Source organism: Euprymna scolopes, chromosome 22 (genome assembly GCF_053919585.1).
Source record: "Euprymna scolopes isolate OS-2025 chromosome 22, ASM5391958v1, whole genome shotgun sequence".
Classification (NCBI taxonomy): Eukaryota; Metazoa; Mollusca; class Cephalopoda; order Sepiida; family Sepiolidae; genus Euprymna; species Euprymna scolopes.
The window spans coordinates 104,510,531-104,526,301 of NC_136503.1; the positions used below are offsets into that span (position 1 = coordinate 104,510,531).

The 15,771-nt window shown below is 32.8% G+C and overlaps 1 protein-coding gene across 2 annotated transcripts in view; it reads left to right on the forward strand.

Moving 5' to 3' along the window:
- LOC145243619 (coiled-coil domain-containing protein 60-like) overlaps nt 1-15,771 on the forward strand; it is a 99,444-nt gene that overhangs the window by 40,719 nt on the left and 42,954 nt on the right. The window contains exons 8-10 of one of the 2 annotated variants that reach the window (XM_080106639.1): nt 6,324-6,428; nt 7,424-7,502; nt 11,802-11,994. In XM_080106639.1, coding sequence (XP_079962765.1) covers nt 6,324-6,428; nt 7,424-7,502; nt 11,802-11,994 — 377 coding nt within the window. Of the gene's footprint in view, nt 1-6,323; nt 6,429-7,423; nt 7,503-11,798; nt 11,995-15,771 lie in introns of both variants that reach the window. The other variant, XM_080106638.1, reaches the window with a different exon arrangement.

A 15,771-nucleotide genomic window follows, 5' to 3' on the forward strand; every position in this document is an offset into this window, starting at 1 on the left:
AAGCACGAATAAGAGTTGTTTCCTGGAAATGGGATAGCACAGGCGGTTGAAATGTAGCTGAAACTCAAGACACCCACCCTTTTAAGATAAGGGATGAGCGAGAAATTGGTGACAGTGATAGGCAAAAGCAAAACTCAACTGTATTCAGAAAAATTGAATACAAAATGAAAAAAAACGCAAATTCGCAAAATTTTCTTATTTCAATTCAAGCTAGGCCAAAAAGCTGCTGAAAAAGCTTGCGATATCAACGAAGCATTTGGCCCCGGAACCACTACTGAACACAAAGCACAGTGGTGGCTTAGGTAATTTCGTGGCGGCGACGAGAGTCTTGAAGATGATGAGCGTAGTGATCGACCATCGGATGCTGACAATGATCAATTAAGAGCCTTTGTCACAGCCAATCAATGCACAACTGTTCGAGAAGTTGCTTCTGAATTAGATGTAACAAATACAACGATTTTCAACCAGTGAGAGAGATTGGAAAGACAAAACAAAAACTTCTTGTTTTTCTTTTTGTTGCTCTGCTGCAGTATTTGACAGTACATGTTGGAGTTCATGTTTCCCTCGATGAAATGTAACTGTCCAATACTTGCAGCACTCATGCAGCCCCAGACCATGACATTACCACCACCATGCTTGACTGTAGGCATGACACACTTATCTTTGTATTCCTCAAATTGGTGTGCATGTCAGCTTAGGAGGGAGTCTCTTTTGAAGGCAATACATAAGAAAGCCCGCAAGCAGTTTGCTGAAGACATGTCAACAAGGCCCATAGATTACTGGAACCATGTCCTATGGTCTGATGAGACGAAATTTAATTTGTTTGGTTCCGATAGCCTGAAGCATGTGTGGCGGCGACATTGAAATTTGGAATATAAACTTTTGTCATATATATATATATATATATATTTCATCCCTTTATAAAAGATGGAATCGCCCAATAATCAAAGACAAGATTCAAGCAAGCAAGGACGGCCGGACGGTCCACAGAGTTTTATAATTATATAGATATATATAGTACTGATTTCAGAAGTTTATAAAATATGGCCATCAGCTAGAACTGAAACTAAAACATTTACTGTTCCGTCAGCGTTCTCTCATTTAGCGCTCCAGCTGTGTTCACCACCATTTCAGTTATTATTCATGTATGAAACGATTTCTTTGCAGAGAGAAATGCGGTAAAAAGAATGACAGTGCAACCAAGGATTGAATGATGATTAATATTATGAGAGGATTGAAAATAAGTGATGGAATGAATAAAATTTGATTACTTATGCGGATGGGTTATGACACTAGTACTCGTTAGATCACCAAAGTTAATTAACGTTGAACCTGGTCAGTACCAGATAGGTGACCATTTGGAAAATACGAGGCACTTTGTGTAAGAGGACGTTGACACCTCCTTACACAAATTGCAGAAATTTCTTTGAAAGAAACTCTGTTCATGGAAATTCTGTTTGATGTTAGACATACAGAAAAAGAAGGTAGAGTTGTTTCAGTTGTGGTATGTAAACGAGTTCTTGTTGTGGGGGGAGTTCTTAGATAGGTTTTGTATTCTCCAATAATTATTAGAAAATCGATAAATGGAAAAATCTGATTAAAGAAGGAACAGTCTGATTTTGACCAAAGTTAACACCCTTATACAGCCTAACATCACGAGTTTATTCAAGAAGTATTATAACTGCACGAGCAGAAAGGCCTGGCATATAAAATCCGGGTTCTTTGATAAGACAGGGGTGCGTTCGAAATGAATGCTTCTGTTTTTTTTGTTTTTTTCTTTACATAGGCATCAGCACTTATCAAGGCCAAGAGGCAACTCAAGGATAAGGGTTAAAGAGTGTACAGTAGAAATTGGACAATATAGTAATCGTTAGTAAATGGAAATTCAGTAAATTTGTTAACGTATATAGAACGGCTCATCAAGAACTTGTTTACATTAGACTTGACAACAACCATATTGTAGTCAGCTGGAAAGCAGGAAAACGGAAGACAATCCCACAGACGTGCAGTTCTAAGAAAGAAGCTTTGTTCATGGAATCTACGTTTAGGTTTAGGCACAGATAAAGAGTGGGGGGGGGGAATTATTAATAGCGTTTTCAGCTAGACGAGTGTTTCTTGTGAAAGTTTGGTGAGGGGGACCATAGACTGAAGCTCAGTCAAACACTGAAAATAACGATACAGCAGAGACAAACTTGAACATCTCTTCTGTGAGATAGAGGTTGCAGGCTACGAAGTCTATTTTGAACTCTATCAAGGCAGGACACGTCCTTTCTAGCAGCTCCTGCCCAGATGTGGCAACAGTATTCTATCCTTGGACGTACCTGGCTCTTATATAGATAGAGAATTGCATCAGCAGTGAGATATCTACTGGATCGATAGAAGGATCCCACCATTTTTCCAGCGGCCTTGGCAACAGATTTGATGTATGAGTTCCATTTAAGATCAGGAGTAATTGTCAAGCCCAGAAGCTTGTCAACACTTGAGGCCTCCCCAAGACGAGAGCCATTCATTTCAATTGATGCCAGATGTGGATCAGAATGTTGATGATGTAAAGATAGAAGCTTGGTTTTAGATACATTAAAAGTAACCAACCAATCCTTTCCCCATTGTACAACGTGATCAAGATCAGAGGAGAGAAAATCGGAGAGAACTTGGTCATTTACTGTCTTAGATGTGCTACCATAGATGGTTGTGTCGTCAGCAAAAATGTCTACAAATGATGTAAGGCTGTGATTTGGAAGATAATTAATGTAGATCAGGAAGAGAGTTGGGCCCAGGATGGACCCCTGAGGAACTCCATCATTAATTCTGTGAGCTTCTAATTTTTGCCCATCAACTACTACTCTTAAGACAACGTTTAAACAGTTTTGTAAGTATGGGTGCTAGTTCTGGTTGAAGTTTTTTGAGTACTATAATTGGAATACCGTCAGGGCCAGTTGCTTTAGAGCACAATTGAAGCATGATACTTGAATTTTGTATTTAAACTTTAATTCAATATAAAAAAAATAATTTTACAAGATCAGCGGTAGGTTCTCTACAGTGCAATGTAAATTACACTCTTTTTTAAAATTCAATTTATAACCTTATATAATCAATTCATAACCAGTCATAAAATTTATAACATTATTCATAACCAGTCATAAAATTTATAACATTATTCATAACCAGTCATAAAATTTATAACATTATTCATAACCAGTCATAAAATTTATAACATTATTCATAACTAGTCATAAAAATTATAACATTATTCATAACCAGTCATAAAATTTATAACATTATTCATAACCAGTCATAAAATTTATAACATTATTCATAACCAGTCATAAAATTTATAACATTATTCATAACCAGTCATAAAATTTATAACATTATTCATAACCAGTCATAAAAATTATAACATTATTCATAACCAGTCATAAAATTTATAACATTATTCATAACCAGTCATAAAATTTATAACATTATTCATAACTAGTCATAAAAATTATAACATTATTCATAACTAGTCATAAAATTTATAACATTATTCATAACCAGTCATAAAAATTATAACATTATTCATAACCAGTCATAAAATTTATAACATTATTCATAACCAGTCATAAAATTTATAACATTATTCATAACCAGTCATAAAATTTATAACATTATTCATAACCAGTCATAAAATTTATAACATTATTCATAACCAGTCATAAAATTTATAACATTATTCATAACCAGTCATAAAATTTATAACATTATTCATAACCAGTCATAAAATTTATAACATTATTCATAACTAGTCATAAAAATTATAACATTATTCATAACTAGTCATAAAATTTATAACATTATTCATAACCAGTCATAAAATTTATAACATTATTCATAACCAGTCATAAAATTTATAACATTATTCATAACCAGTCATAAAATTTATAACATTATTCATAACTAGTCATAAAAATTATAACATTATTCATAACTAGTCATAAAATTTATAACATTATTCATAACCAGTCATAAAAATTATAACATTATTCATAACCAGTCATAAAATTTATAACATTATTCATAACCAGTCATAAAATTTATAACATTATTCATAACTAGTCATAAAAATTATAACATTATTCATAACTAGTCATAAAAATTATAACATTATTCATAACCAGTCATAAAAATTATAACATTATTCATAACCAGTCATAAAAATTATAACATTATTCATAACCAGTCATAAAATTTATAACATTATTCATAACCAGTCATAAAAATTATAACATTATTCATAACTAGTCATAAAAATTATAACATTATTCATAACTAGTCATAAAAATTATAACATTATTCATAACCAGTCATAAAATTTATAACATTATTCATAACCAGTCATAAAATTTATAACATTATTCATAACCAGTCATAAAAATTATAACATTATTCATAACTAGTCATAAAAATTATAACATTATTCATAACCAGTCATAAAATTTATAACATTATTCATAACTAGTCATAAAAATTATAACATTATTCATAACTAGTCATAAAAATTATAACATTATTCATAACAAGTCATAAAATTTATAACATTATTCATAACCAGTCATAAAATTTATAACATTATTCATAACTAGTCATAAAAATTATAACATTATTCATAACTAGTCATAAAAATTATAACATTATTCATAACCAGTCATAAAAATTATAACATTATTCATAACCAGTCATAAAATTTATAACATTATTCATAACCAGTCATAAAATTTATAACATTATTCATAACCAGTCATAAAATTTATAACATTATTCATAACCAGTCATAAAAATTATAACATTATTCATAACCAGTCATAAAAATTATAACATTATTCATAACCAGTCATAAAAATTATAACATTATTCATAACCAGTCATAAAAATTATAACATTATTCATAACCAGTCATAAAATTTATAACATTATTCATAACCAGTCATAAAAATTATAACATTATTCATAACTAGTCATAAAAATTATAACATTATTCATAACTAGTCATAAAAATTATAACATTATTCATAACCAGTCATAAAAATTATAACATTATTCATAACCAGTCATAAAATTTATAACATTATTCATAACCAGTCATAAAATTTATAACATTATTCATAACCAGTCATAAAATTTATAACATTATTCATAACCAGTCATAAAATTTATAACATTATTCATAACCAGTCATAAAAATTATAACATTATTCATAACCAGTCATAAAATTTATAACATTATTCATAACCAGTCATAAAATTTATAACATTATTCATAACCAGTCATAAAATTTATAACATTATTCATAACCAGTTATAAAAATTATAACATTATTCATAACTAGTCATAAAATTTATAACGTTATTCATAACCAGTCATAAAATTTATAACATTATTCATAACCAGTCATAAAAAACGTCGCTCACCTCCTTACATATTTTTACAGTTTTGAGCACCAGAAAATTTATTATAACTTTTATTTTACCGAATAAAAATTGAACAATTTATTTTTCACAATATAGCTGAGAAGGTGATCTATAAACTGTACTAATTGTTTGAAATTAGATCGAAAAAGGAGTGAGCGGTAAAGCTTTAAACAGTTCTAAATGACTAAAACTGCCATTTAACTATATATTCAAACACGGTAGTGTTTGAATCATATACAGTAGCGTCCAAAACTAAGGGACAAAATTTTAAAATCTAATATTTGTTAGAAATAACAATTGTGAAAATCTGAAATTTTGACCACTGAAAATTTGAATCGTTTGCAAAGGATAGAAAAAGAATTATAACAAATATTTATTTAATTGGGCGCTACTATATATATATATATATATTGTTTATTAATTATACAGAAGTTCAGAAAAACATTGGTACCGTCGGTTTCAAGCCCAAGACAATGGGAAACCGTTAATGGTAACACGTAAATAATGTTCAGCTCTTGTCAGCCATATATACTTAGTTATATTTTTGGAAAAAAGGATTCAAACAGAGTGCTCTATTATAAGGAAAAAATTTCGAAAATAAGAGCGTATTATTTATATTTTTATTTATAGAAAGTTTAGATGAGATAAGTCATCGGTACCGTCGGTTTCAAACTTGATAATAGGAGACAGTTTTAGATACCCATATCAAGCTCTTTTCGTCAAGGGATGAGTATAGGCGGAAGAGAACTTGATATGGGTATCTAAAACGGTCCCCTATTATCAGCTTTGAAACCGACGATACTGGTGACTTATCTAATCTAACTTTCTGTATATATATATATATATATGTTTTTAATTTAATTTAATTTCAGTGATGCGTTGTTTCGCCAACTCTGCGTGCTTCTTTGGTTGTTGGAAGCGACATACGCAGACTCCATTCATAACATGATACCAATTCATTCGTGTTGGAAACTTCAGTAAGTTATTTTTTTCATCTAATCTAAATATAAGTTAAACATTTCTTTTTTTATTTAAATTTTTTTTTTTCTTATATATTTTAATCACATAAAATACATGTTGAAATATTCCTCGGTTTTAGGATTGAATTATGTTAAAAAAAAAAAACCCAAAAAACTTCTAATTTAATTGTTCTCATCGTAATTGGCTATTAATTCACCTAATGATCCAGTTGTCTGGTCGATTGCAGAAAAACATAAGAAAAGGAAACTATGCAAGCAATTTTTTGAAACCTAGAATTATCAAAGCAAAACTAGGAGGAAGGAACGATTATCGCAAGGGTTATTAGATTTTTTGGATGAATGTTAATTATATGTATTATTTGGATACTTCAGACGACTGTTCTCATTTTGAGTGTTATTTTCACAACGTTTCGGTTGATGTAACCTCCGACATTCTTCTAGTGTATCTTTTTCAAACCCGAGAGTATTTCTGTGAAACGCGAGAATCTGCAGAGAATTTCGAATGGAACCTTTATTTAATACATGCTCTCGTTTCGTCAGGCATGACTGGACAGAAGTCCTAAGCAATTTACATTTGTATTTTGAGTATCATCCACACTGAGGATTGAACCTTCAACCTCCAGAAGAGTGTAGCTTACAACTAAATTTTTCAAGTACTTTATCGATTACGCCACAGTTGGGATGGCACTCTGCAGACGTCTTTTCTTTTTAAAGTATAACAAGATAAAGAGACAGAAAATCGTGGTTTTGCAACATCCATCTGCTGTCACCTTTGACCCTTAAGTGTCACTCAAATTTTTCCGTCCAAACACGGCCTTCGATATTTAACATAGGTTGAACTCGGCAACAAGAAAAAGGGATTAGGGTTAGGATTAGGGTTAGTAAAAAGGGGCTAAACCTATTCTATTACAAAAAAATATAATATAACATTTATATATATATATATATAACATTTATTTAGATTTTTAAATGTTTTCATTTGTTTTTTAAAGAGAAATCTGCAACCCACGCAGTAATTACAAGAAAAACCTAAAACCCCGTTGGGATTCCTTTACGAATAACAGTGGAACGGTAAGTAATAAACACTATTTGCATAATAAAAAATACACCTGTCGTTAAATGGACCCATACCTGTCCAAAAAAATACCTGTTCAAAAAAATACCTGTCCAAAAAATACCTGTCCAAAAAAATACCTGTTCAAAAAAATACCTGTCCAAAAAATACCTGTCCAAAAAGATACCTGTCCAAAAAATACCTGTCCAAAAAAATACCTGTCCAAAAAAATACCTGTTCAAAAAATACCTGTTCAAAAAAATACCCGTTCAAAAAAATACCCGTTCAAAAAAATACCCGTTCAAAAAAATACTCGTTCAAAAAAATACCTGTCCAAAAAAATACCTGTTCAAGGTTGCAAAAAAAAAAAAACATGACTTATTTTCAAAAATCGAAAATTACACAAAGTACTGGTAGAAACACATCCAATAAATGCCGACAATCGTATGAAAATGTAATGCTCTACAAATATTATTGATTTAATTTTCGATTTTTGAGCGATTATAGAGGGTTCAAACGCCTCTAACGAAACCGCCATTTTTTGTCTTAACTTAACAGACTTAAACATTACTTTTGTTTCAAAATAAATAAACGCTTTGAAATAAATCAAAATACAAAAAAAAAATTATTCCAGTAGATAGAAGAGTAACATTAACATATCTTGCCTTTGGTAACATTTATTTGTTGTTGTTTTTTTTTTTTTTGCATTGTTTTTTTTTCTTTGGTTTTATTGATTATTGTAAAAAAAAATGCCCTCAAGTGTCGTATCTTAATTTGATCTTGGTAGTTCGAATTGAGTTGTCTCCCTTTATTAAATACGGTGGATCAAGACAATGTCTTCACTTCATAAAATTTGCTTTTCTTACATTACTGGTAGAAGCATATCCAATAAATGTTGACAATCATATGAAAATCTAATGTTCTACCAATATTTTGTTTAATTTTCGATTTTGAGCGAATGAGACCACCATTTTGTTTTTTTGTCCTAACTCAACATGTTTTATACTGCCTTTATTTTTAAGTGGAAAACATTTTTTTTTAAATAGATTGAAACACAAAAAGAAAAAAAAAACTTATCCAGGTAGGTAAAAGATTAAATAAGCTTGCCTTCTGCAATAAAAAAAAAAAACGTTTTCATCAAACGGAAATGGAATTATGTCGTCTTTCCTAGGACAACAATTTTACTGTTCCACCCTGTGTATATAGATTAATTAATTTTTTTACACACACATACACACACACACACACACACACACACACACATACACACACACACACACACACATATTGAGACATATTTAGGCAGCATTTTTTCATTCAAGCATACATTATTAAATATTTCACTTTTCTACTTTGCGATTTCGCTCCTAATCACTTTCACCTCATCAACTTAATGAATTGCATCTGAAGAGGATTCGCAGTCGAATCGAAAGCCCTTGTGATAATTATGGAACTTTCATCAATATTTTGGATTGTGATATAAAAATATTATACGGAAAATCGAAAAAATGAAAAAAAAAAAAAAAGAAAAGAATCATAAAGCAAAATATCTCTGTTGTATTTAATAATGTCTGCATGAATTAATATATATATATATATATATATATATATATATATATATAAAATAAATAATAAATATATATATATATATATATATATATATATTTTTTTTTTTTTTTTTTTTTTTGAGTTTGCGGGGCTAACCTTGATATCCACAATTCTGCAACACCTCAATTGAGATATGGAAGCACAAAATGGATACAATACTTCAGCTATTCTTCAAAACTGATTACTTTTGGCCAAAATATTAAGAACAGCTAAATTTTAGAATTCCCTCTTGCTGCCTGCTTCCCTGGCTGTACCGATATGCAAAAAGTTTAAATGTAACATAAACAAATATCTTGTTAATCTTTCGTAGACATGGCCCCAAATAGTCAAGTCGCTGCCTGATGATATCTGTTGTTTGATTGAAACAAGTGGCTATTTGTAGCAGCGAGATGTGAGAATGTTTATATAACAATAAACAAGTATATATATATATATATATATATATATATATATATTTTTTATTTTTTTTTTTTATTATTTTTTTTTTTTTTGAGTTTGCGGGGCTAACCTTGATATCCACAATTCTGCAACACCTCCCTGCAGTGACTTAGCCCACAATACATTGCAGTCTACATTGCATTAGAGAGAACCTACTGTAGACTTTATAAAATTATTTTTATACAATGACTTGAATTAGTTTAAAATGCAAAAGTCAAGTATCATGGTTCACTTGTGCTTTAAGCAAAAACATTCATTTCAAATGTGCCCCTGTCATTTCAAAGAATCTACTGTTGATTTTATATTCTGCTTGTGTAGTGATAAAATTTCTCGAATACATTTGTGATGTTAGGCTGTATAAGAGTGTTAACTTTGGTCAAAATTGGACTGTTTGTTCTTCACTCAGATTTTTTCAGTTATCGACTTTCAATACTTATGAAAGGTATTCCAATATAAAAGCTAAAACCTATCTAAGGAGACTCTCAGACACACAAAATATATTTGTGTGAAATTTAAAAAAAAAATCGGCCCAGCAGTTTTGGAATCCATAAGGAACGTGCTCATGCACACACACACACACACACACACACACACACACACACACACACACACACAGATACAGATACAGACACACATACAGACACACAAAGTGCCTTTTATATATAAGTAAAGATTCTCATTTGATTAAGTTATCAGGTTGTCAAGTATTGCCACCACAGCGTTTTTATTGTCTTAGGATGTCTGCAACTGCCTCAACCTCATCTTTCCATCAAGGTATAAAAATAAAATATTAAAAAAACAAAAAAAAACAGCAACAATATATTTTCCAAACGAATCGATTAGAAGAACGCATCGGTTTTTCAGGGGTAATTTTTTTTACAAAGGTCATGGTGTATGAAACCAGACCCCAAGTTTCAAAGATGGCGGCTGGTCTGTCAATTGAGTTATGGAAGCACAAAATGGATACAATACTTCCGCTATTCTTCAAAACTGATTACTTTTAGGCAAAATATTAAGAACAGCTAAACTTTGGAATTCCCTTCTGCTGCCTGCTTCCCTGGCTGTACCGATATGCAGAAAGTTTAAACAAATATCTTGTTAATCTTTCGTAGACATGGCCCCAAATAGTAGCCCCTTACATCCAAGTGCCTGTTTTACAAATATTTTAATGGAATGTGTTCTGATGAACTTGTTTCACTTGTACCCCCTCGACGTACATATCCCCGACAAACCCGTTTAGCAATAAGATCTCACCCCTTCACTGTTGTTGTCTCTAAATGCCAGAAAGCTTTCCATTCTAATAGTTTCCTCCCTAGAACAGCTAGACTTTGGAATTCCCTTCCTGCTGCCTGCTTCCCTGGCTGTACTGTTATGCAGAAGTTTAAATGTAACATAAACCAACATCTTGTTAATCTTTCCTAGGCATTGTCCCAAATAGTAGCCCCTTACATCCAAGTGGCGATATGCTTTGCAAACATGTGTAAAAAAAAAAAAGTGGGTTTGTTTTACTGTACACATAGATTCGAAAAAGTTGTCAAAAAAACAAATATATAACAAATAAATGTTATCAAAGGCAAGATAAGTTACTTTTCTACCAAACTGGATATAATTTTCGTGTTTTTATTCAATGTAACATGTTTATTCAGCTCGAAAAGCATACAGTGTTTACCGATGTATTGGAAAATTCAAAATGGCGCCCGACTCTCTCTTTAACACGGTAAGTTCGGGAAAAAGTGTTATAAATAATAAACTAGACAAAATACTGTTAAAAATTCGCTCAACATATGTTACCGTGACATAACTTGACATATATTCGGTTGTTTTTTAATAGTATTTTATCTAGTTTATTATTTATAATACCTTTTCCCAAACTTACCGTGTTAAAGAGAGAGTCGGGCGCCATTTTGAATTTTCCAATACATCAGTAAACAATGTACGTTTTTCAAGCTGAATAAACATGTTACATTGAATAAAAACACAAAAAATATCTCCAGTTTGGTAGAAAAGTAACTTATCTTGCCTTTGATAACATTTATTTGTTATATATTTGTTTTTTGACAACTTTTTCGAATCTATGTGTACAGTAATACAAACCCAAAAATGTACTTAAACTCACCTTCTACCAAGAGAACTTTTAAATCATGTCTCACTGCAGCAAGCGTTTTGTTTTTGCCCATCCTCCCCAAAAAAACTTTACCAGCATCTCTCACATGGTCAGGTATTCTCGCTACAACACTTTTGTCTGTTGTCTTTTCTCTACCTTATAGCAGATGGTGAACAAGTCATTCAACAGGTCCAAGCAACACGGAGGTTTAACAAGACGCTCGAGTAGCCAACGGAGTTCTTTCACCCCAGGGATGAGTACGTGCACCACGCCCGATCAAAGTAGCTTAGCTGGACAGCAAGATGGTAGCGTGCCTGAAGAATCGTTGGATTTATCGGACGGAGATGACTCGCAGCAATGTAAGTTCACACTTTGTAAATAAGTTTATTTTATTTGTGGCATATCAACCCTCTTTTGGATTCCCTGATACTGAACCCCAGTGAAATGATTTATTACTTGTTGGATTCTGCGGAAATTCCATGATGTTTTCTATGTCGCTTTTAATTGCTTAATTAGCTTTAGTCTGACAGAAGGTGTTTGACAGAGTGTGGCATTCTGGTCTTTAACACAAACTTCAGAATTATGGTAAGGTTCTTGACATTATAAGGTTTTTTCTTTCTGATCAAAGCTTGTGAGTAACTCTACATAGTGTCTCTTCATTCTCTATTCTAGGCACAACACTGTTTTTTTTTCCATACATTCCTGAACAAATTATTCAGAAGATTAATATCTATACTAACACCATTTCTGTTCATCTCCTTTGGATCAGTTGAAATATACAGCTGATCTACAAGTTGATCTGGGTTCAGTAAGGGTGCAAAATAGCTGATCTTTTTTTTTTATATTACTAGCAGGGGTGCCCGGCGTTGCCCGGCGTTGCTCGGGTGTTTGGATATAAAAAAAAAAGTGGTAGTAGGCAGGCAGACTCGAACCCGTGATGCGAAGGAGGAAAAGAAAGTGAAAGAAAAGCTTACATCTTACCGCTACGCTAAGATGTGACAGGAAGTGAAAAGCTTTTAAATTTAGCCATCTTATAATAAAAAAATTTGACTTTTTTTTTTTTTTTTTTTTTTTTTTTACATAGGCATCACCACATTATCAAGGCCAAGAGGCCACTCAAGGATAAGGGTTAAAGAGTGTACAGTAGAAATTGGACAATATAGTAATCATTAGTAATGAAAATTTGGTAAATTTGATAACTTATATGGAACGGCTCATCAAGAGCTTATTTACGTTTGACTTGAAGACAACCATATTGTAGTCAGCCGGAAAGCAGGAAAAAGAAAAGATAATTCCACAGGCGTGCAGTTCTAAGAAAGAAGGTTTGTTCATGGAATCTACGTTTAGGTTTAGGCACAGATAAAGAGTGGGGGGAATTATTGATAGTGTTTACAGCTAGACGAGTGTTTGGCGAGGGGGGGGGCATAGACCGAAGCTCAGTCGAACACTTTCCATGAAAATAACGATACATCAGAGACAAACTCGCAATATCTCCTCTGTGAGATAGAGGTTGCAAAGAAGAGAAAAGGACATCTCCTACGAGGCTACGGAGTCTATCCTGAACTCTATCAAGGCAGGACAAGTCCTTTCTAGCAGCTCCTGCCCAAATGTGGCAACAGTATTCCATCCCTGGACGTACCTGGCTCTTATATAGATAGACTTGCACAAATAATTTAAGAATCACGCAGGTGCAGAAATGAACGTTGGCTGAAGGCCAGTTATGCTTTCAGCTTTCTGCCATTATTTGTTTCCTCACGATGTTGGGGAAAACCAGCTTCCTCTGAAAAAGGAGAACTTTCAAATGAATAGCAATTGTCTGATATGAAGGGTTTCCCCCACATTTATCAAAGCGGGAAGGCCGCTGACAGCTTTGCTTCGATGAGTTTTGCTTTATTTATACGAAAAAGACGAACAAGCACACAAATGGACGGAATAGAGGGAATATTTTAAAAGTCAATCAAAATGAATGTAGAGATGACGTCCATTCACAGATATTTATTGTTTTTTTTTTTACATGGAGGTCACCACTTATCAAGGCCCGGAAGCCACTCGGGGATAAGGGTTATTGCGTGTACAGTAATCAATTGGATAGTATCCTAGTAATCGTTAGTATTGGAGATTTGATAAAGTGTCTTACTTAAGGGGGCGGTTCATCAGGAATTTGTTTATGTTGGACTTGAAGACATCCAAGTTGTAGTTAGGTGGGAAACAGGCAAACGGAAGAGAGTTCCACAGGCATGCACTTCTAAGAAAGAAGCTTTGTTCATGGAATCGGAGATATCATAATCTAGGAAGTATAAGGAAAGTTCTAAATAAATGTAAGCTTGTCGAGAAGCCCGGCAAAAAAATTTCTTCTGGACATTTCTTCTCTGCAACCCTTCTCTCACAGACATGATGTTGCTAGTCTCAGTCTTTTCTCCAAATACTATTATGTCAAATGGTCTGACTCATTTGACTCGTTGGTCTAATGCTCTCCATCAATTCGCTGTTTTTTATACATCACTAGCAGTTCTACCCGGCTTTGCTTGGGCCCTATGTACTGTTCATATCTTTATGTGCATATGTATTAATATATTAAAATGTGTGACTTATGTCCAGGTAACCTACATCTAAAATTATAAGTGTTTAGACCCAAAATTGGTCGAAGAATTTGATAGAGTCTGCAAAGGTCAATTCTTTCAACTTTGACCTCTTAGCAGCCAAATTTCGCCCATAAACTGATTAAAAAGCTTGCTGCCTGTCTGAATACTCTTTATGTAAAGTTTCAAATGTTTACACCCAAAATTTGCTGAATAGTTTGCTAGAGACCGCAAAGGTAAAATCTTTTGAACTTTGACCCCTTAGCAGCAAAATTTTCACGCAAAAACTGATTAAAAAACTTGTGCTATGTCTGAATACACTTTATGTAAAATTTCAAATGTTTAGACCAAAAATTGGCTGAGTAATTTGATAGAGACCTCAGATGGTAATTTTTTATAAAACTTTGACCCAAATTTTGACCCCTTAACATTTATTGTTTTGGGCTCAAATGAAATTAAAAAGCTTGATCTATGTCCACCTAAAATTTCAAGTGTTTAGACCCAAAATTGGCAGAGGAGTTTGGTAGAGTTTTCAAAGGTCAAATCATTGAACTTTGACCCCTTGACAGCCAAATTTCTGGCCTAAAACCAATTAAAAAGATTTTCTCAAATCTAAATACCCCTTATATCAAATCTCGAGTCTGTAGACTGAAAATTGATAGAGTAGTTTGGTAGGGAAATGTACACACACACACACACACACAATTGCAGTTTTATAGATATATAGATTGTAATACAGCTTCCCATTCCAGCAGCTTCTTTCCAAGAACTGCAAACTTGTGGAACCCTTTTTTTACTGGCTGTTTCCCTTCCACCTAAAGCCTTGATTTTTCAAAGACTAATGTCAATAGATATTACTGTTTTTACAATCATAATCTTTTGTCCTAGTAGCCCATTACATCAAGTGCCTTCACGCCTTGTCTGGAGTAACTTCTATAAAAACGTGACCCATCTATTACAGTTTCTCTATATCACTCTCTTTCTCTCTCACCATATTTTGTTTGACCCCCCCCCTCTTATTTTATATGGTATCTATCACTCTCTCTTCAATGATCCCCTCCCCCCTCTCTCTCTCTTTCTTTCTCTCCCTCCCCCTCTCTCTTTCTTTGAAAATAAGAATAACAAACACTTATATCCTCTGCCTATTTGTCTGTCTGTCGGTCTGTTTCTCTCTCTCTCTCTCTCTCTCTCTCTCTTTTCCCCTCCTTTCTCTCTCCCTCTCTCTCTCTCTGAAATAACAACCACTTATATCCTCTGACTATTTGTCTGTCTGTCGGTCTGTTTCTCTCTCTCTCTCTCTCTCTCTCTCTCTCTCTTTCCCCTCCTTTCTCTCTCCCTCTCTCTCTCTATTTCTTTCCCCTCCTTTCTCTCTCCCTCTCTCTCTCTCTCTGAAAATAAGAATAACAACCACTTATATCCTCTGCCTCTCTATATGTCTGTCGGTCAGTTTCTCTCTCTCTCTCTCTCTCTCTCTCTCTCTCTCTCTCTCTCTCTATCTCTATCTCTCTCTGTCTCAACAATGTAAGCTAATAAAAGAAAGAATAAAAAGACAGAAAT